The 20,016-nt window shown below is 43.8% G+C and overlaps 1 protein-coding gene across 9 annotated transcripts; it reads left to right on the forward strand.

Moving 5' to 3' along the window:
* The first annotated feature begins 1,575 nt into the window (after positions 1–1,575).
* LOC103057925 (putative N-acetyltransferase 14) lies at positions 1,576–19,735 on the forward strand. 9 transcript variants are annotated; one of them, XM_088142886.1, is made up of 5 exons: positions 1,634–1,820; positions 3,311–3,442; positions 3,859–7,339; positions 14,891–14,982; positions 15,857–19,735. In XM_088142886.1, exons 3-5 carry the CDS (start codon positions 3,874–3,876, stop codon positions 16,397–16,399), a joined length of 4,101 nt encoding a protein of 1,366 aa, XP_087999012.1. In that variant the 5' UTR covers positions 1,634–1,820; positions 3,311–3,442; positions 3,859–3,873; the 3' UTR covers positions 16,400–19,735. The 9 variants fall into 9 exon arrangements, with proteins under 9 accessions (XP_025027464.2, XP_025027463.2, XP_087999009.1 ...); XM_088142885.1 differs by having other exon boundaries at positions 1,656–1,820; positions 3,859–4,126; positions 14,884–14,982; XM_025171695.2 differs by lacking the exons at positions 14,891–14,982; positions 15,857–19,735 and adding an exon at positions 2,719–2,851 and having other exon boundaries at positions 1,631–1,820; positions 3,859–8,383.
* The last annotated feature ends 281 nt before the right edge of the window (positions 19,736–20,016 follow it).

Raw genomic sequence — 20,016 nt, forward strand, 5'->3', positions numbered from 1 at the left:
AACGGAAACTGGCTTTCCCATTCAAAGGAGAGGACCATGCAGCCCATTGCATAGCTCTGGCAAGAGAAAGAGGTGCAAAATTAGAAGCATTGATTTCAGTATAAATAGGACTCACTTTTAATGCACAGTAGTCAGTAGAAATCTTTCATAATGGCTTCTCAACTTTTATACAATAAAGTACTTAACTGAAGTTTTGTGATTTTGTGTGCTTGTTTAATTGGCTTCAGCCCAGATTTGCTGTGGACAAGTCTGAAAGATGTGTGTATGTGGGCACCCTACAAATACATTTACTCTTGAGTTCTAATTTCACTCATTACAACCAAATTGATACATTTCCTTTTTCTAATTCCTTTGTTGTTCTATTTAGTTATCACAGTATTTCAAAAACTTCTCTATTAATCCTGTCAACCCATTAATGGCAAAAGCCCCACCCACCCCGTCCATCAGCCTATATGGGACTACCCCTTTAAAAAGCTACTAATTACCAATTAGAGCTACAAGAGTCTGCATTGAACACCACCTTAACAAATTTAATGAAGAATGGAACAGATCAAACAATACATTTCAAGCAATCAAATGTATGAATTATGAGTTATTTGCTCTCATCATTGTGATCCAGGGAACCAGTGAGGCAAACTATGTCTGTATTTGCATGATTGGACCTGGGTAAGGTATGTTGTGTGAACATTGTAACCCAGTCAGTAGCAGGTATGAGGAACTGAGTTTATCCCAAACAGCCCTATGTTGTTTTAGACCTCTTCCAGTCTATCATTATCCTTCTATTGCATGCCTTCCAACATTCCCCAAATATACCTATGTTCAAACTCCAGTGGGTCACAAAGCCTTAACATAATTTACCCACCTTGTAACTGTGATAGGAAAGTATCAGCTTAAGGAGGGGAAATACTATTTTTATTCCAGTATTCTTAGTGGTGGCTTAAGACTATTTCACTCCTGGGTAGGGGTGAGATGAGGAAGACTTACAATGAATTGTAAGTGGGGACAGGATCCTGCAAAACAGAGCTTCTGTAGAACTCTGTTTCATTATTTGCTACAGGATTCCAAGACTTTAAAATTGTACAAATGTAAAATCCTATGTCATAACTACTTCTCACATCATCCAGTTATCTCTGGAAAAGCCACCATTCATGAAATTTATTTTGCTAAACGTAAAATCCAAGTATAAATAATGTATTTTTATATTCAAACAACTATTCTGATACTTTGAAATGGGATACATTGTCTTAAATCAATGCATGTTCTTTTTTGGGGAATATTTCCTAATATTCAGTTAGGAGTACTGATGTAATTGCTCACTCAGTGGAATTAGGGAAGACCAGGTAGAAACGCTTTGTTCTGGGAGTAGGTTAACAACTGGAATAAATGCACGGTCTCTACAGAATCCGTGCACATTAAGGCGTCCTTTAACCGTAATAGCCGAAATCCTCATTACACCATAGCACTTCAGTGCCCGCCCAGCCATATTTGCGGGCTGATCACGCAGCCGCCTGACACCTGACTAGCGCAGAAACCGCTTCCTCTTGGGCCTTTTGGTCACGTGCCGCAGGGCAAGATGGCGAAAGGCTTGCGTTTAAACTACAACTCCCAAGATGTTCTGAGTAGCCAATGGCAGAAGAGCAAAGGGGTGGGGTTGGCCGGCGTCGCGGGCTGTTAGTGTGAGCAAGGTAAAGGTTGGGTGTCTCGCGCCCCCGGCCACTGGGAGGGTGGAGCGGGGGCCCCTCCCCCCACAGCCCCGCGGCTCCTCTCCCATCAACCCCTCATTGCAGCGAGGCGCGCGGGGAAGGAAAAAAAAGGCCCAGGTGAGGAGAAAACTCAGAGCATTAGTGAGACGGCGGGGGGGAAGGGAAAAAAGACGTCGCGAGGCCGAACGGCAGCGAAGGGGGAGGGGCGGCGGAGCTTGGTTCCTTAAAGGAGAGGTTCCTTCTTTAAAGGGGCAGGTCACAAAAGGGGGTTTTCTTCCGCCGACAGAATATTCGCTTGTTCTTAAGGCTGGTGGGTGGAGAAATAACGAAAGCAATTTTAATTATAGGATGTTTCTTCATCTTACAATAGTAGAGGCAATAGGAAGGACTGTACTTGAGGGATACGTCAATGTGGAATTCCTTCTCGTATAACGGTTCACAAGAGATTCAGCAATAAGCTCTCATAAGACCAGGCTCAAAGTGAGTCCCGTGTCCTTTGAACCACCGTTCTCCAACTTAGCGCCCTCCAGGTGGACTACAGGTCCCATTACTTCGCAACCTGCATTATGGTACCTGGTGGAGGATGCAAGCTGCAGTCCAACACTTCTAGAAGACTTCAAATTGGGGAAGTGTAAACTGTCCACTAAACTGCTACAGCTGGGTTTAATTATATTTGGCTACATCGTCCATCTCATCCACGACACCCTCAGAGCTCTCCGGAGGATGCAGAAAACTGGGCGGGGGAAAAATGCCTTGTCCTCTTCACAACATTGTGTGGCTGGACACTGCTTAAAATAAAATGGGGCCTGTGCAAAATTTCAAAGAAGATGATGGGAGAGGGAAATTAAGTTCAGAGGGAAAATGCACCCTCTGCTCAACCCCTACCGTTTTTTGAGCTTCAGTGTCATTTGGCTTAGAAAGGATTGCTTATGTGTATGCTGGGAATCGGGACATTGGTTGAAGATTCATGCATCTCCTTCAAGAATTCTATTTCATCTTTTTTTTTTTTTTAAAGACCTGTTTGTCGTATCAGGCAGAATGGGGAAATTGTGGCCCTCCAGATTTTGCTGCATTATTGCCCTCAGTTGCCTTTCCCAGCTTGGCCAAAAGTGAGATATAATAGGAGTTGTGGCTCACCAGCTTCACAGGTACCCCTTTGTTGGCATGAAAAAAATAACAGCCCCTACTCTAATTTCTGGCCTCAAAGGATGTAGACTTGCCCCATTCCAACTCCTCCAACTTACTCAAGCTACACAGCACAAGTAGCCAGCCCTTTGATGCTTTCTAGTGGCCTACTAACTGCTACAAATGTACAAGAGTTCATGTCTGAATAGTATATCCTTAGTTTTCTTTCCCTTCCCCCAGATCTCTCTTCCAACTCTAGTATTCTACTGTCAGTTAAAATATTGCTTCCATGTTATTTTTGAATATACCATTTTCTTTTTCTTGTTATAATAAACCTAGTTGCTGTTATTTCAGCTGATATTCAAATTCAAGAGATTATGAGTTATGCAATTTACATGTGAATGTAGCTTACTGCAACAAAGTCCATGAGTATGTATAGTTTTTTAAAATATTTACATCCTATTTGTCTGTCTGATAAACAGGCTGCAAGAATAACTGTACTGTGGTGTAATAAATTCAGAATAACTATTGTAAGAGATGAGGATAGAAAATACCTGCTCCCCAGGCTGTTGTTGCTGTAGCTGTATCCATTGCTGCAATTCTGAGATTACAAGGTAATTGTTTGGGAGAATAGCACCCAGTCTTAATATGTGTCTGTGCCCCTTAACAGTCAGGGCCAGGAATATATATTTTGTCTCCTTTTCTGGGCAGCTCTTGGCTCTTGCCAGTAGCAAAGGGAGTCCCTGGAGGATGATGACAGAAAACATCAGTTCTCTAAACTTTTGGATAGTACTGCTTAATTACCTTGTGTAAGTTCTGGGGCAAAGCAGGAACTAGTATGTGGGGGTGGAGGGAGGTCACCTAGGGAAGATTTTGATTATATCTCCTCAGAATTCTATTTTTCAATAGATGCATGCAAACTATTGAATTGCAAGTCAGTTAGTGACATGTTGTACTGCAGGTGTGCATAAGACTTGCTAATATGTTAGCGATGGTTGTGACCAACAGGTGTGCTATCTCTCTCTGGCAGGTGAAATCTGCTGCAATGGTGGGAGCTCAGCAAATGGAGATGCAGGCAGCAGCAGTGCCTGCAGTGGCCCCAACTGGTGGAGGTCCTGGTGGCAGCAGTGGTGATCATCAATATGAATGCTTGGAATGTGGCAAGGTGTTCAAATGGTCATCGCGGCTCATCCACCACCAGCGGACTCACACAGGCGAGCGCCCTTACAAGTGCTCAGAATGCCCCAAGGCTTTCAAAGGTTCATCGGCCTTGCTGTATCACCAGCGTGGACACACGGGTGAGCGACCATATAAGTGTGGTGAATGTGGCAAGGCATTTAAACGGTCATCCTTGCTTCAGATCCATCAGAGTGTACATACTGGTCTGCGTGCTTTTAAGTGTGCTCACTGTGGCCTGGCCTTTAAGTGGTCTTCCCATTACCAGTATCACCTGCGCCAGCATACTGGAGAACGCCCCTATCCCTGCCCAGCATGTGATAAGGCCTTTAAGAACTCCTCTAGCTTACGACGGCACCGCCACACACATACAGGTGAGCGTCCTTATGTCTGCCCTATCTGTGGCAAGGCTTTCACCCAGTCCACAAACCTACGACAGCATCAGCGAGTGCACACTGGTGAGAGACCCTATCGATGCCAGGACTGCGGTAAAGCTTTCACGCACTCATCTAACCTAGCACTGCACTGCCGATCAGCACACGCCGCCCGCCCTGCCCACACCTGTGTTATTTGTGGTAAAGCCTTTGCATCTGACACCTATTTGCAGCAGCACCTGGAGACTCATGCTGATGTTGCACCTCCAGCACAGCTCTTCTTGGAAGAACCAACCACCACTGTAGAGATGGTGTTTCGCTGTAGCATCTGCCATCTTACCTTTCCCTCGCAAGAGCAACTGTTAAGCCACCAGGAAACGCACTTGGCCCCAGCAGAGCCGTTGCCTTTGCTAGAAATGCCATCGCCATCAGTGCAGGAGGAGGCAGCACCTGTAGTATCTCCCACGCCCTCAGTATCTTGCTCAGTGTGTGGTAAGACTTTCAAGAGTGCAGCGGGTTTAGCAAGGCATCAGCAGAGCCAGCACTCATCAGATCGCACGTACACCTGTGTGGTGTGTGAGCGCTCCTTCCCTGCACTGGCCAGCCTATTGGGCCACCAACGTTCCCATCCCCCAGCTGAACAGCGGCTGGAGGAAGCTGAAGTGACATGTCCAGCACAGGCTGAGCCAGTGCCTACAGCCACAGTGACACCACCTCCACCACCTGAGCGACCCTATGTGTGTGGAGAGTGTGGGAAGTCATTCAAGGGCTCCTCTGGGCTGCGTTATCACCTCCGTGATCACACAGGTGAGCGCCCCTATGCTTGCAGTGAGTGTGGGAAGGCCTTCAAGCGCTCATCGCTGCTGCGCATTCACCAGAGGGTGCATACGGGGCTGCGTGCCTTCACCTGCCCCACCTGTGGGATGGCATTCAAATGGGCCTCTCATTACCAATACCATTTACGCCAGCATACTGGAGAGCGTCCATATGCCTGCCAGGATTGTGGGAAAGCCTTTAAGAATACCTCGTGCCTTCGCCGGCACCAGCAGCTGCACACAGGTGAGCGTCCCTTCGCCTGCCAGACCTGTGGCAAGGCATTTACCCAGACCTCCAACCTTCGGCAGCATCAGCGGGTGCACACTGGCGAGAGACCCTATTGCTGCCGGGACTGCGGCAAGGCATTCACTCACTCATCCAACTTGGCCCTGCACCGACGCACCCACTCCCGGGAACGCCCCTTCCAGTGCCCAGTTTGCTGTAAGGCTTTTGTTATGGCATCTTACCTACAGCGCCATTTGCGCACCCATAACAGTAGTGAGGCAACCAATCACACAACTACTGCCTCACCTGCTGCCACCCAGGAGGTACAAATCATGCCCAACATGCAGGCCACTCTGAATGTGGAGTTAAGTGGCAGTCCAGCCCCAGCTGTTTCCTCTAACAGTCAAACTTTCTTGCTAGTGCAGACAGCCCAGGGCTTGCAACTCATTCCCAGTGTGCAGCAGCAGCAGCAGCAGCAGCAGCAGCAGCCACCTCTCCAAAGTTCACCCCCAAAACTCATCCTTTTGCCCAGTCCACAGATGGTATCAACCACACCTGTCGCTTCAACCACTTTTACCTTGGTGCCAAGTGCTCCCACTACTCCAAACAAACCTGTCCCACTCCGTCAAAGTAAGGGAAAGAAGCCTGTGCCAGTACCTCCCCCACCACCAGTATCTAGCAACCAGAATATTATTTTAATGCCCAGTGTCACTGGAACCAGCATGCAGCCTATTCCTAATGTGCAAATCCAGAGGTCACCAGGGCTGCAGACCAGTGGACAGAATGTTATTGTACTCCAGAGTTTGCCAGAACAGCAAGTGGGCACAGTGCAGATACAATCTATGCCACCCACTCCATCAACAAGTACCATCCAGATTCAAACTCTGCCTCAGCAACTCCAAAACCTCCCCACTGCCCAGCAAAGTGGCACATTACAAATTCAGGCCCTGCCTTCTCAGCAAACTGGCACAATTCAGATCCAGGCTGTTCCTAATTCTCCACAGACTGGCCTTGTGCAGATTCAAAGTCTGCCTTTACCCCAGAATACTGTTCAGATCCAGAGTTTGCCTGTTGCCCAACCAGCAAACACTGTGCAGATCCAGGGTCTGTCCAGTTGCCCACCAGCCAGCACAGTACAGTTCCAAGCACTTCAGCCTTCACAAAAGATGAATACTGTGCAATTTCAGGCTGTGCCATCTTCCCAGCAGGTGGGGACCCTGCAGCTCCAAACCCTCCAGCCTTCCCAACAAGTAGGCCCTCTTCAGATCCAGACCTTGACATCTTGTCAGCAGGCCAACTCTCTTCAGATACAGAATTTGCCCCATTCAAATCAGGCTGTGAGCAGTGTTGAAATCCAAGGCCTTGCTCCTTCCCAACAGTTGGATAGTGCTAATCATATCCAGGGGCTTATGTCTTCCCAGGAAGGGCAGCAACTTCAGCCTTCAGAAGAGATGACCAGTGTTCAACTTCAGACTCTGGGCTCAGCTCAGGAAATGAATGAGATTGGAACTGCTCTGTCTAGTTCACATGAGCTCTCTGAAGTGGACCTCCACCAGGGATCCAACATGGAAGAAGAAAGCCAGAACCTGATTGTTGTACAGAACTCTCCAGGAGAGGAATTGCTTGGGGCTGGAGGTGAGGTTGAGAACCTTGAAGGGGTGCAAGACATGCATTTTGAGACTCTACAGACTGAAGAAGGGGTTCAGAATGTATTAGTATTGAGGAGGGCAGGTGGGGAGCAAACCCGTTTGTGTGTTCAGGAAGTGGAGAATATCCAGACTGTGCAGGAACTGTCTGGCCTCCAGTTACATAGCACTGATGGTAGCTCAGGGTCTGGGCAGAATCTGTTGATCATCCGCAGTGCCCAGGGAGAACAGACTCTCCAAGTACTAGAGAGTGTACCAACCCTGCAGGTAAGCAGCCCAGATAACAGTCAAACTGCTGTTGAAAGCAACAGCACTCCTCAAATGGTACAGTTGTTACAAAGCCCAGTTGCATCCCAAGGACTGCCTTCCATTCAGATTGTCCAAACAGTACCAAATATGCAACTGGTTCACACCTTCTAAAAAAAAAAAAAAACCAGCTGCCCCATATGCCTGCACTGGAATATCAGTCAGGAACAGTCAGATTTCAACAAAGAATAAGGTGAGGCTAGACTGAGTGATTTGGATCTGGACAACTTCGAGACACCCATATGGGGTGGTCAGCTCTCCAAGTGAGTTCTGCTTGGGTTCCTCAGGACAAACTTTCTCAACAAACAGCTGGGTTCAGCCCCTTGCCTGCTGGTCCAAAGCATGCCCTTTGCTGTTCCTCTCCCTGATCCCATGTGGTCTGCTGCTGCTGCTTCTATCCCTGCAGCCACAGTAATCCCCATGCCACGCCATGGCTCCCTCCCTCAGCATCCGTACATACTGCACACAAAAGAGACAGCGCCAGCCCAGTCTTTTATTCTTACCCAGATCCATCCCTGTAGTCTTACCGTATTTAACACACTTTGTTCTGGCAAAAAAGAAATGGATGTGCAGCCTCACGGTACAAAGATTGTTTATGGTAGCCAGGACTTCTATGTGTTCTCCTACTACTAGACAGGAATGTGATTAATTGGCAGCTGATTTCTCCATTTCTCTTCCGTGTTATAACATTGGACCACACTGCTGTGAAATAGCATAATCCCTTTTGTAAAATGGAAAACTGGGGACATTCAGGCTTGAGACTGCTCGATGCTATAGGAGACAACCTTATGAGCTACTATAGACTGCATCTCCCAGCTACAATGGCTTTTACGGTTAAATCCTTCTGTTCCCATTATAGCCCTTCTTTTATCATGTGCAGAAGTACATTTCTTCCTGAGTGGACCTTAGTTCCTGGTGCTAACAAACACAAGAGAGTCAAAGACCCTTGTGGCCTGGAAGGAAAATAAAAGACTGCTTTGATGCACCTTTGCCGTTTTTCAATTGTATTTTTCAGTGTATCATCATATATAGGCTGGATCACATTTTTGCAGTATGTGAAATATTTCTCACAACTCAGTCAAGGCTCTACAGTACTTAGCTTTTTCTTGGTCATTTTTTAAATATTTGTTACTGAGTTGGGGTAAGAAAATATAAAGAATGTGGGTTAGTACTGACTACGTTGATTGGCAGTGGCTCTTCAGGATTTCTGCCATTCGTCCAACCTGAGATGCAGGTTGTGCTCTCAGCTACTAACTTAAGGCCCTTTTAAGGTGAGGAGCTTTGAAGGGAACAAGAATAAAGCATTCAGCTTAGATAGTGGTGCTGCTCTTGGTTTTCTCACACAGTTTCATACTGCTTCATTCAGATACATATTGAATATATAGCTACCACTAAAGTTTAGCATAGATAGAGCCAACAAAAGTGAGGTCCCAGTAACAGACTTGAACAATTCAACAGGTTAACAAGTCTCTTGACATTCTAGAGGAAGAAAGTTCCACAGATTAAGTTAAGAAGAAAGGGCCATAGTTCAGTGTTGGGTATGTGGCTGGGTCCCAGGTTCAATCCTTAGAAAATAGGGCAGATAAAACTTTGAAGAGCTACTGGTAGTCAGTGTAAGAGACCTTTTTTTTTTTTTTTTGATTTGGGGCTGTACCTTTTCCTGCCTTGCTATAGGGCTGCAGGTGGTACAGCTGATGTCATGACATCCGCAGAGTGGGCAAAGCCAAAATGATCAGTCTCATTTTTTTCCTTAAGCTACGCTATTTGGGGGAATTGGGTTTTTAAAGGATGTTATGTTTGTGTTAAGGCTTATTGTGTTAATCTTAAGGCTTATGACACCATTGTGGCTCTTAAAACCCCATCAAGCCCCCCCTTTAAAAAAAAAAAACTCCATAGTTTTGGTCCTATCCCCAGTAGCTGCAAAGGAGTGAGAGCACATGCAGTCTGTGGGATGCCCACCCTTGGGTAGACAGCATTAAGTTTGCAAAGCATGCCAGGCTAAAACGTGTATAGCTAGTTTGTGGTTCAGATTATTGTCATGCCACTAGTTTAAGGCTTGGCAAACCCAGGCAATTGAGTTACTTCAGTAAACCATAGCTTACTTAACCATGGGATATTAGGAAATATATAGCCAGAACTGAGCTAAATGAACAAGGAATTTGCCTTAGTAATTGGGCTTACACATCAAACTAATTTATTTTGTTTACAACTTAGCTGTGAAAACCTAGTCAAGTATTCAATTTAAATTCAGCCTTTCTAACTAAACTAATGCTCAAAACTTACAGCAGATACATACATTAAAATTAGTACTAAAATCAACTAACAATGAAATGCTTGGGAAAAAAAGGGTGGTTTCTTTACAGATGTTTTTAAATGTAGAGAAGAAACCCAACAGAACTTTGGAGGTAGTGCACTGCAATGCAGAAGATGGCTGGCTCTTCCACCAGAGAAACAAGGCTTTAACAATGCATCTTCAGAAGCACCTCTCCTGCAGAATTTAACAGCTTCAAAAAGGAAAGAGGCAAGCCCAGAGACAGACACACCGTTAGACATTTAGGATGTTAAAGGTTTATGCTCACACCTTAAATGAGGGATCTCACAAGTGTCACATGAGGACTAGTTCATTAGCATGAGGGCAGCAATACTGAATCTTTTTCATGCATTAAAACTAAGTATATTAAGAATACTGTGGTTTCCTAGATTTTATTGTTCCTGAAAAATGTATCTTTTGTATCCAAGACAATAAAATCCAGAAAACCCCATCTAACAAGAGCTGCCCTGATCCTACTTTTTTCTTTTTCTTTGCTGAACAGAGTGATCTTCCTTTCATTCAGTCTTTTTCTCATTCGCTTTCCTTTTTTTCTCCTTGCCAGGCAAAATCAACTCTCCTTCCCTCCCTCCCCCCAGCAAAGGGATCTTGCTTGCTTGCTATCTGCTTTTCCTACTCCTTGCCTAGCAGAGACTCTCACAGTGGGGCAGCCAAATCTGGCCTTCTTTCCTCAGTTCCTACACCTTCCTTGGATAATGGGGGCCAGCCCATTATCTCTGGCCAAGCCTCTCCTCCCCACTGCTGTGCCAAGAGACCCCAGTGCCACTATAGAAGCAGTGTGTGCCACAGACTGCAGAAAAGATGGGGATTCCTGGAGGTGATGCTCTCTGCAATGGATACTCTGGGATGCCAACTGCACAGTCCGGCTGACAAGTCCCCACTGTTTGCTAGGAGAACTACTGCATTCAGTAAGGCGAGCTGTCATGCTGCTGCTCCTTGATTGCTTCCTCTTGTCCAGCCTGCATGCCTGTGTAGTACTCAGGTAGCTGGTTTTGTTGGGCAATGAGTAACAGGGCCCCAAGCTGGAGACTGTTGCTTTAAATTGAGCCAGAAAGCAATTGGGAGGTGTCTCTGGAGCTGGGCTTGACCTGAAACATCTACTATTTTAAGCAAAATGGCTATATCGTTTGTACAGGCCTCATGTGATCTTTGTACTCCTAATTAGCAGCCTGAAACATTTTGCATTTGTGTGTTAAACATGTTACGTGAACATGTTCTGTGAACACGTGGTAGGTATTAATAGCAAGAATCCTATGTTGATATGGACAGCATATGAAATCTCAAGCCGTTCTTGTGAAGCACCTTTTTATCTACATAAATTGAAGTTTTACACAGTTCTTTAGCTCAACCCTTTACGTTTAGCCAGAAATGATTTGGAGAACAAGGAAATGAACATAAGGACCACTAGCAGTTCATTCAGTTCAAGAAATAGTTCCAAAGTTTGCCATTTTATGCAATATTTAGTTCCAAAGAATTAAGATTACAGGGACTTAAGCCTGTGTAACTATTACACTTTTCTATTGACTAATGTTAGATTGTGTGTTCACTATACTTGCTTGTTAATGCTGCCATTGTTTGATGGGATTTTAATATTGTATTATTTTTCAACATAGGCTGGCAAACAATTTTGGTTTTGTGGATCCCTGAGAGAATCTTGGGGGACTTCCAGGGGTCATAGGACCACACTTTAAGAAACACTGGTTTAATGGAAGGGCCAAAGGACACCCACTCTGCCTGATCATACCAGGCAGGGAGAAACAACTGAAGATAGATGGCCCCTGAGAGAGCAGGCCTTATGCCGTGAACAACTTTAAAGGCGAGAACCAGCACTTTGAATTGCTCCCGGAAGCTGACTGGTAACCAGTGCAGCTCATGAATCAGTGGGATCATATGAGTGTAATGCAATATTCCCAACATTGCCCATGCTGCCAGATTCTGGACCAGCTGTAGCTTCAGGATGGTCTTCAAGGGCAGACTCATGTAGAGTGCATTACCGTAATCCCAATTGTGAGGTGACCAGTGCATGAGTCTGAACGGTGTCCCAGTCCAGGAAAGGGCACAACTGGTACACTAGGTATACCTGTGCAGAGGCCCTTTTAGCCACAGCTGCCACCTGATCTTTGAGCAGGAGATGCCTTCTGAGAAGACCCCCAGATTGCACACCAATCTCAAATGGCAAAGTGCAAACCCACTGAGAGTTAGTGATGGAATATCCCCAGAAGCAGGGGGCCCAAATAAGCCCAGTCATTTGATCTTGTCAGGATTGAGCCTGTTCTTCCCCATCTAGGCACTGGGCTAGGACTTTGGCCATGTCACTCAGCTGGCCCAGGGTCAAGATTTATGAAGGCATCATCCAGCGGTTTCATGTAGGTGTTAAACAGAAGACAACTAGGAAATGCACTGTTCTAGGAACAAAAGCCCAGACCTTTGAAGATCTGTAGAACCAATCCTCCATCACCCTAGATCTAATCTCAAAATCAATATAAGACAACATTTCTGCCTCATGAAATTTGGGCACTGAGCATGCTTTTAAATGTCCCCATACTGTAGGTGAATGTGATAGAAGAGTTTCATAGATATAAGTAAGGTTTAGTAACTTACTTACAAGAGGACTTACTTATTGTGGCCTTGCTGCCACAGTTGCTTCTCACATTACCATTTTGGCATGCTGAATTGCTGCACAGAGATTTAACACATCAAACCTATGTCAATAAATGAGTATTTGCCTTCATGTATTCAGTATCTCTTCGACCACAGGAGGGTGCATTCAGACCACTTATGTCCCATGTGAAATGGATACTGAAAATGAACTACTCTGAAGCACCAATATTTTCAACAAGTAATCTGCAAATTGTACAGTATAATGAAGCACAGAGTACAGTAGTTAACTACTCACTGGGCTGGTGCTGGGATCTGTCTTTTTCAATTTTCAGCAACAGCTTTAAAACCTTACTTTTCACAACAACATTGATTTCATTCTGCAGGATTCCATTTAACATTATTAACAGTAGCCAGCAGGATGCAAAGCAGCTTACAGATCAAATACTGCCTCCATCAATCAAATTGGTGTACATTTTGTTTGTAATTATTTATCCCACCTTCCAAGAACTTAAGTTGGCTTACATGGGATAGCCCTTCATTTTATCCCCACAACTAAATCCTGTGAGGTGGGTTGAACTCAGAGTTATTGGCCTGGCCACCTAGGGAATTTCTGTGGCTACAGGAGGATTTGGACCTGGAGTTCTATAAACGTATTGCATAAACTGGTCAATATTTAAATGTGCAGCCAATTCTATTCCAAGACAGGGGCAAGGTAAGGTGTTAAACATGAATAAAATTCATTTTTAAGTCAAGCTCAACTCCTGATGACATGTATTACTGCATCTAGGCAGTTTGCTTAGCATGATATGGAAGCGGGTTGCCACTGCCATCCCCCAGGATGTTTTTTTTCCCCCAACTCCCTGTTCTAATCTGTAGCTCTGGAATTTCCTGGTACTCTCCCATTCAAGTACAAAGAGGACACACCTTGCTTTCTACATAGGCCAAGGCTGGCTCGTTAGCTCAAGAATGAAGTTTGCATGATAATGCAAAAGAAAAAGAAAAAAAATATCCATATGTCATCTTAATCCCCAAAGCCTTTTGCTCCAGCTATGTGCAAACAACATAGGCTCCTCAGAGTTAAGGACAATGTCTTTAATATTGCCATACAGACAGAGAGGCAAAGGGTTAGTCAGATTTATGTATCTGTTTGTGTGCATAGATTTACCTGTTGAATTCCTGTCTGCCAGGATTTATGCACCCTCAGACTCTCATCATGAAGAGCGAAAAGGTAGCTTTTTGTTATGCAATACCAAAAAAGGGGAGGAGAGCGATCCCCTGTTTCCTGGGCTTCCCCTTTTCTCCTGTACACGGCCAAGGAAGAAGGGCTCGGACTGCCCTGCAACTCAGGTTCGACGGTCGTCTCATACCCGAGAGGCCACGTTGCTCCCGCTTAGCAACAGTAACTAAGGGCTGCGTAGGAAGAGAAAGGGGTCGAAGAAGAGGGAACGTAGCGCATGCGCATACTCAGTGAAGCCCTGAGTCTGGAAAGGGAGAGGTTGACTATCGGGCCTTTGGGTCAGGGCTGTTTCCTATCCACCCCTCCTATGCTCGTGAAAGGAGGAGGGGCGAATGTAAGTTATTGGAATATCCCATGCGCCTCTCTGCAGGGGCGAAGTCAGCCGTAGCCTGCAAACTGGGTGAGTCCATTGGGAACACAGGGGGATCGTGAAAGGTTTTACTGTATGCTAAATTAGGCGCTTCTATTTTTGCGGAGGGGGTGTGGCTGTCGTGGCCGGAGCGCTCTTACGAAAGGGAGGGGCTAGACAAAATACAGGTGTTCCAATTTTCATGTTGTAATTTTACTCTCACGGGGAGGAAAACTTTATTGCTCGTTTGCATGTGAGAAATTACTTGTGAATTCAGTCTAAGGAAAAATGGCCTTTGCAATAGCAATAAAGCAGTAAAATCCATCATTTTTTGTCTTGCTTTTCAGAATAATCCCTTGAAGTAAGGGCCCCTGTTTAACAAAAGAGAAAACGGAGGCCAGAGAAATGCGGCTGGCCCAAAGCTTGCCAGTGATTCTTTAGGAATTCATGCATCATACTAAACCACGATGTAGTTGATATGGTTTTGGCTTAAAGTGTAATTGGGCATCCACCTATTGTGATGTGTTCAACGAACATGCTTTAGCCCAGTGTGTGAAGTCAGTCTCTACCTGTGATTTTTACAAGAAAACTGTTTGCAATAGTTCTAGTTTCTTTTTTCCTATCAGAGATCTGCCTGTTTGAGCAGATGAACACCTATCACAAATTTAACACCTTATCATATTTGCTCATCATTTAAAGAAAGTGCTGTAGTTCAAACATATGTGGAGAATATGAGAAGGGGGATGTAAAATAGGAATAGATTACGAAGATGTGAAAAAAAGTTCCCTAACTGCTTACCAGTTTCTATTTTAGTTTTTTTTTTTTTTTTTTGAGCACCTTTTTACGGAGGAGTCAGAGGATTGTTGTTCGTCTTGTCTTGGAGTTTCTGGGAGCGTTTATCTCCCCATTTAAGCAAAAGGTTCCCTCCTAGTCAGAAATTGTTTTTCCCACTGAATGTTCATGTTCAGCCAACATCTGAGCTTTCTTTCCTTTTAGGTGTTAGTTGCTAACAATATGCCTACCTTGGACCCAGAGCAACTGTTGATCAGGGAAATGAGAGAGGATGAAGCACCCATTGTTTTGGAACTTCTGAAGGTGAGGTGGAGGAGAAACATGGATCCAACTATATCAGTACTCCTGCCTTTCTTTTGAGAAGTTTCAGGGGGTTGATCCACATTAAACTTTTTTTTTTTCCTCAAAAAGACATCTTCAACAAGTACAGATGTTGATAATATTTGTATTTGGTTCCAAAAGCTTCATAGATCCAGTGTTATCAAAAACATGGGAGAAGTCTAATATTATTTTCTGGTCTAGTCCTGGAGAGCCCTAAATCTGTCCAGAATCTTTTCTGGAATTTTTTAACATGCAAAGATTAACAGCTTTCCTAAAAGATGGCATACCTGTTGCTTTTGACCTTTCCTTGTCACGTGAAACTAATAGGAGGCAGGATTTTAATTGGTGGGAAGTGGTTTGTGACAATGTGGTCTTATGGCTTTGAATGCTAGAATAGAACCAAGAAGGTCTGAGTTCATATCATCACTCCATGGTAAAGCTGACTGACTATCTTGAGCAGGGCCAGGCGGAGTGTGATGGCCCTCTGAAGCACGTTAGAGGCAGAGCTATGTATGCCTGACGACCTCTCTGGCATTTCCAGCTCTCAGATACATCGTTGCCAGTTTTTATTTCAGAGTTGGCTTCCAATTTGGTTGGCTTCTATAAGTCAGCTGCATTGGTAGCAAAGTGCCTTAGTCTAGCCTAACCTTCATCTAATTTCTCTTCTTTACTCCCTGAATTATTTCAGAAATTGCACAATATATTTTTTTTTATTGTGGGTTCCCAGGCAAAGAATGACAAGCATGGATTGGGAAATGTGAAGCACATCTTGCCTTAGGGTGTTATCATGGCTCTTTGGGTCCCTCTGAACTCTGAGGACTTTGTTTTTTATGTTCTTCTATTTCTCTCCCACCAGGATGGATTCAAAGATACAGAGAACCGCTTGATACTTTATGTGCTGACACGGCCACTAGCCTTGTTACTGATGGCAGTTGTGAGCAGTGGACTGCGCTTCTTCCTGAACTCCTTTGTGGTGGCCCTCGTGCTGCCGGTACTCCTCACTGTAGTGGCTCTGAAACTTCTACTGTGGCGCTCACCAGACCTCAAACACCTGCATGCCTATTACAGCACAAGCCATCGTGGGCTGTGGGTGGCTGTGTATGATGATGATGATGTGTGCGGCTGTGTGGCTTTGGAACCTCTTGATGGAGAGCCACGCACTGCTGAGCTCAAGCGCTTGGCTGTCAGCCGATGGTACCGGCGCTCTGGTGTGGGTCGGTGCCTCCTTGGCTTTCTGGAGGCACAGGCTCGTGCACAGGGCTTCCGATTCCTGGTGGCCCAGGTCTCCGTGGTGGCCAAGGCTGCTCTTGGGCTCTTTGAGAGCACTGGCTATAGTGTGAGTGGTGGGCGCCCATGGCTGGGTTACACTGTTCAACAAGAGTTCAGCAAAGAGCTTTAGCAACTGTGTCTACTAGTTTGGCACCAAGCTGCTAGGCATGAGAGCACATGTTTTTGAATAATTTTGTCCTTGAACAAAGAAAACAGAGTTCCAGAAACAGACTCTAGTTAACAAGGCATCTCCAGGTCCTAAGCAGTAGTTACTGTTAACATGGTTTCTGCTTAGAAAACAAAGTGTGGCTGCAAAGCAGATCAGGATAAAGGATTGTTTGTGCCTTCTCCCTAGTCTGGCATGGCAATCAAACTCTATGTCATTTGGGATTTCTGTCCCAGATTATTCACTCACATTGGGAACAGGAACTGAGGCTCATTCTCTGTGTCCTCTTTTGGAATCAGACAAAGTAACTCCTCCATTTTATACAAAGGGAACACCAAATTCTGTCAATTGGGAAAATTTGTGCATGTGTATGTATATATACACACAGTCGCAGAGGATGTACGAAAAGTCAGGCCTCATAGACCATTTATTATATAAATTACATTAAATGTTCAAATTGGTTGCCCTTTTCTCCTGAACCCTTCCTTACAGGTAGTCCTTGCTATCCAACCACATAGGGATCAGAATTTAGGTTGCTAAGCGATTTGGTCATTAAGCGAATTGGAGCTGATTTTATGACCTTTTTTATGATGGTCGTTAAGTGAGTCACCACAGTTGTTATGCAAATCACAGGGTTGTTAAGTGAATCACATTGTTGTTAAACAAATCCAGCTTCCCCAATGGATGGTTTTTGACGGAATTTGTTTAACGACCACATGATTCACTTAACAACCATCACAAAAAAGGTCATAAATTGTGATCATGTGACTGCAGAGGTCATAAAGCACTTTTCCCAAGGCTGTTGTAACTCTGGACCATCATTAAATGGTCATTAAGTGAGGACTACCTGTACTGTTTTGATGCATGACCTTGTACATTCCTAAGTACAGTAACATTTTCTCTGAAAAAAAAAAGAAAGCTATATAGTGATTGGCCTATGCAGTTTGACTTTTGGAACACTCTGAATATACATGCACTCCTTCATGCATGGCACTTCATGTAATTGAACAGTCACCTGAAAGTTATTTTTGTTCCAATAGCCATTCAAAATGTGCAAATGAGGAATCTATTGATAATGCCAAATTCATATTTCACCTGCAAACCAGCCTGAATGCACAGGGCATGTAAAGTTATTGTGTATTTTCTTTGCAAGTTAATGATCAGGATGGTGAATTCCTAGCAGCTGTCCAGTTTTTTAAATGGGTTAAAGAAGTCTGTTAAGCAAGCATCTTGGCTGTCTATTTGATCCTGTAGTCTCTTGGTGCCAAATAGCCTGGACAGATCCAGTCGCTTGCATTTGCTCCTTAATGCATTTTACATTCATTCCCTCACTCCTGTCAGCTGGTGGTGATTTTATGGGCAAGTTTATTAAATCTGTATTTGCATGCCTGGGTAGGGTATATGAAAACTAGGGACAGAGAAATTCAGTGGGTACATTCTCTAGCCAATTTAAGTTTCACTTTTATTTTATAAATTCAGTACAGGTAGTACAATCCCTGGGTTAAGAATGCCTGGTTTAAGGATGATCCATAGTTAAGAATGGAGCCTACTGTAGCAACATTCAAGTTAAATATATAATGATTTGAGTTAAATATACAATGGTTCGAGTTCATTGCAGAATACTACTCATACAGTATTATACAATAATGCTGTTCCAGCTTACATACAAATTCGACTTAAGGACAAACCTTGGGAATGGAGCTCACTATTAAATTGGGGACTACCTGTAAAACAAAAACTGATTTAAGAACCACAGGTGAAAACACTTTTTTAAGATGAGATTTCAGAAGTTCTTTTACAGATTCTCATAAAATATATGCCAGGTATATTGGGGAAATTGAACATGAGCCCTGAAATTCAGATCAGTTAATAAATTATGTGCATAAAACCTCTGAAATATTATAGGAAGACATGTGGGTATCATCCTTGGAAATCATGACTCAATGCATGCAGGTGTGTTCTTCTCATGGAAACTAGTTTATACCATATACATTGTTCAGATAATTGAGTTCTCACAGAATTTGGAGACAGTAAAAACTGTTGAGGTCATTTTTTTTTTAAATGATACATGTTAATATATGTGTTTAATTCCTGTTGTGTATCCCTGCTTCACTGTAGTGTCTTTTGAAGATAAACAGGTGACTGGAATTTTATGGGTAGAAATGTAGGTGGAGCAAGGAATAAGACTTTTCCGAAAAGGATTAAGAACACACATATTTGAATAGCCCTTCAAAAGCTGATTTTTCCTAGGATGAGCTAATAAACCGTCTGGCACTGATGTGCATGCAACATATAGTTCAGCATCCAGATTGGCAAACAGCACAGACTCAGCTTGGTTCTACAGTGCTATTTTTTAGCAATCAAGCTGGGGTGACTAAAAAGCTATTTAGGGCTCTATTAGGCCAGTCAGGAAGTTGATTTTAGAAATTCTTGGCTATATTCTGGTTCATGAATGTATCTTCCCCCAGATGTTTTAGCTAAAAGAATTGAAAAGTAAGAGTGACTCAGTGTTCTACCCAGCTTCCATGATGCTGAACTAGATCTCCAATCTCATTAGATGTACATTGCAAAAGAAGACAGTGGAATGGGAATTCTGTACGATCAAGAAAAATGCTTTGTGTGTGTATTTATGTGTTTGTGTTTGTGTGTGAACACACACACGCTCTCAGTGAAATGTGACTGGGAGTGGAGGCAACGTCTTTAACCTGAAGTACCCAGTCATTAGGCTCACAGTGCACAGAGGTGTGTGATGTCTGTATGACAGCCAAGTCATTGGAAGTTGAATTATAGTTGTTGGGACTGCCATGTTCTGCCTTTACTGCAATAGTGACCTCAGTGCTGGCAGTTTACTTTTTATCATAGGAGAAAAACATCAAACTATTTACTGTGTTAGGAAACACCACAGAGACAAAGGGACAAAGGTCAAGTAAAAGTAGACTAGAGTGGGTCCTCTGACCCAGTATTTCTATATGTTTAGTTCTGGTTTTCCCTTTATGCTCTGACTGGATGCTCTGTTCTCATTGGATTCCACTGTGTGCGGATGGGAATTTTGCCTTTTAAAAATACTTATTAATTCTGAACTCTCCCCTCTCCCCCAGTATTTATATTGCTCCATAAATCCACATGGGAGCTAGCAACAACTGTGGTAACTTCTATTTCTGTTATTTCTCATTCTATCTGTATTCTGTTTTAATCTGATGCACTATCTACACAACACTGGTCCTCACTATTTATATTGTTGAAAAGGCTTGTCTGTATTTTTGATAGATATGAATAAAAGCTAGGTTTGCTGTTGCAGAACTATCGTTTATGAGATTACTGAGGGTTGCTTACTTACATAGTTTGATTAAAGATCAAGCAAAAAAATTTTTAATGGATAAATAGGAATTGGGCTCAGAAGGGAAACTGAGGAAAAGCTAATTAAGATGTGAGAGTTCAAAGATTTAACACCTTTCTCTCTTTCTCTTTTAAGCCTTAATAGCAATGTAGTTTGTGAATGTTCCATGTCAGGTTTTGCCCTTAGACACTGCATAGAATCATCAGTCATTTGGCAATTATCATGAAAAAAGAGCAAAGTCTTG

Source organism: Python bivittatus, unplaced genomic scaffold, assembly GCF_059951505.1.
Source record: "Python bivittatus isolate LINGU-HERP-01145 unplaced genomic scaffold, Pbiv_v1 ctg000440_np1212, whole genome shotgun sequence".
Taxonomy (NCBI): domain Eukaryota; kingdom Metazoa; phylum Chordata; class Lepidosauria; order Squamata; family Pythonidae; genus Python; species Python bivittatus.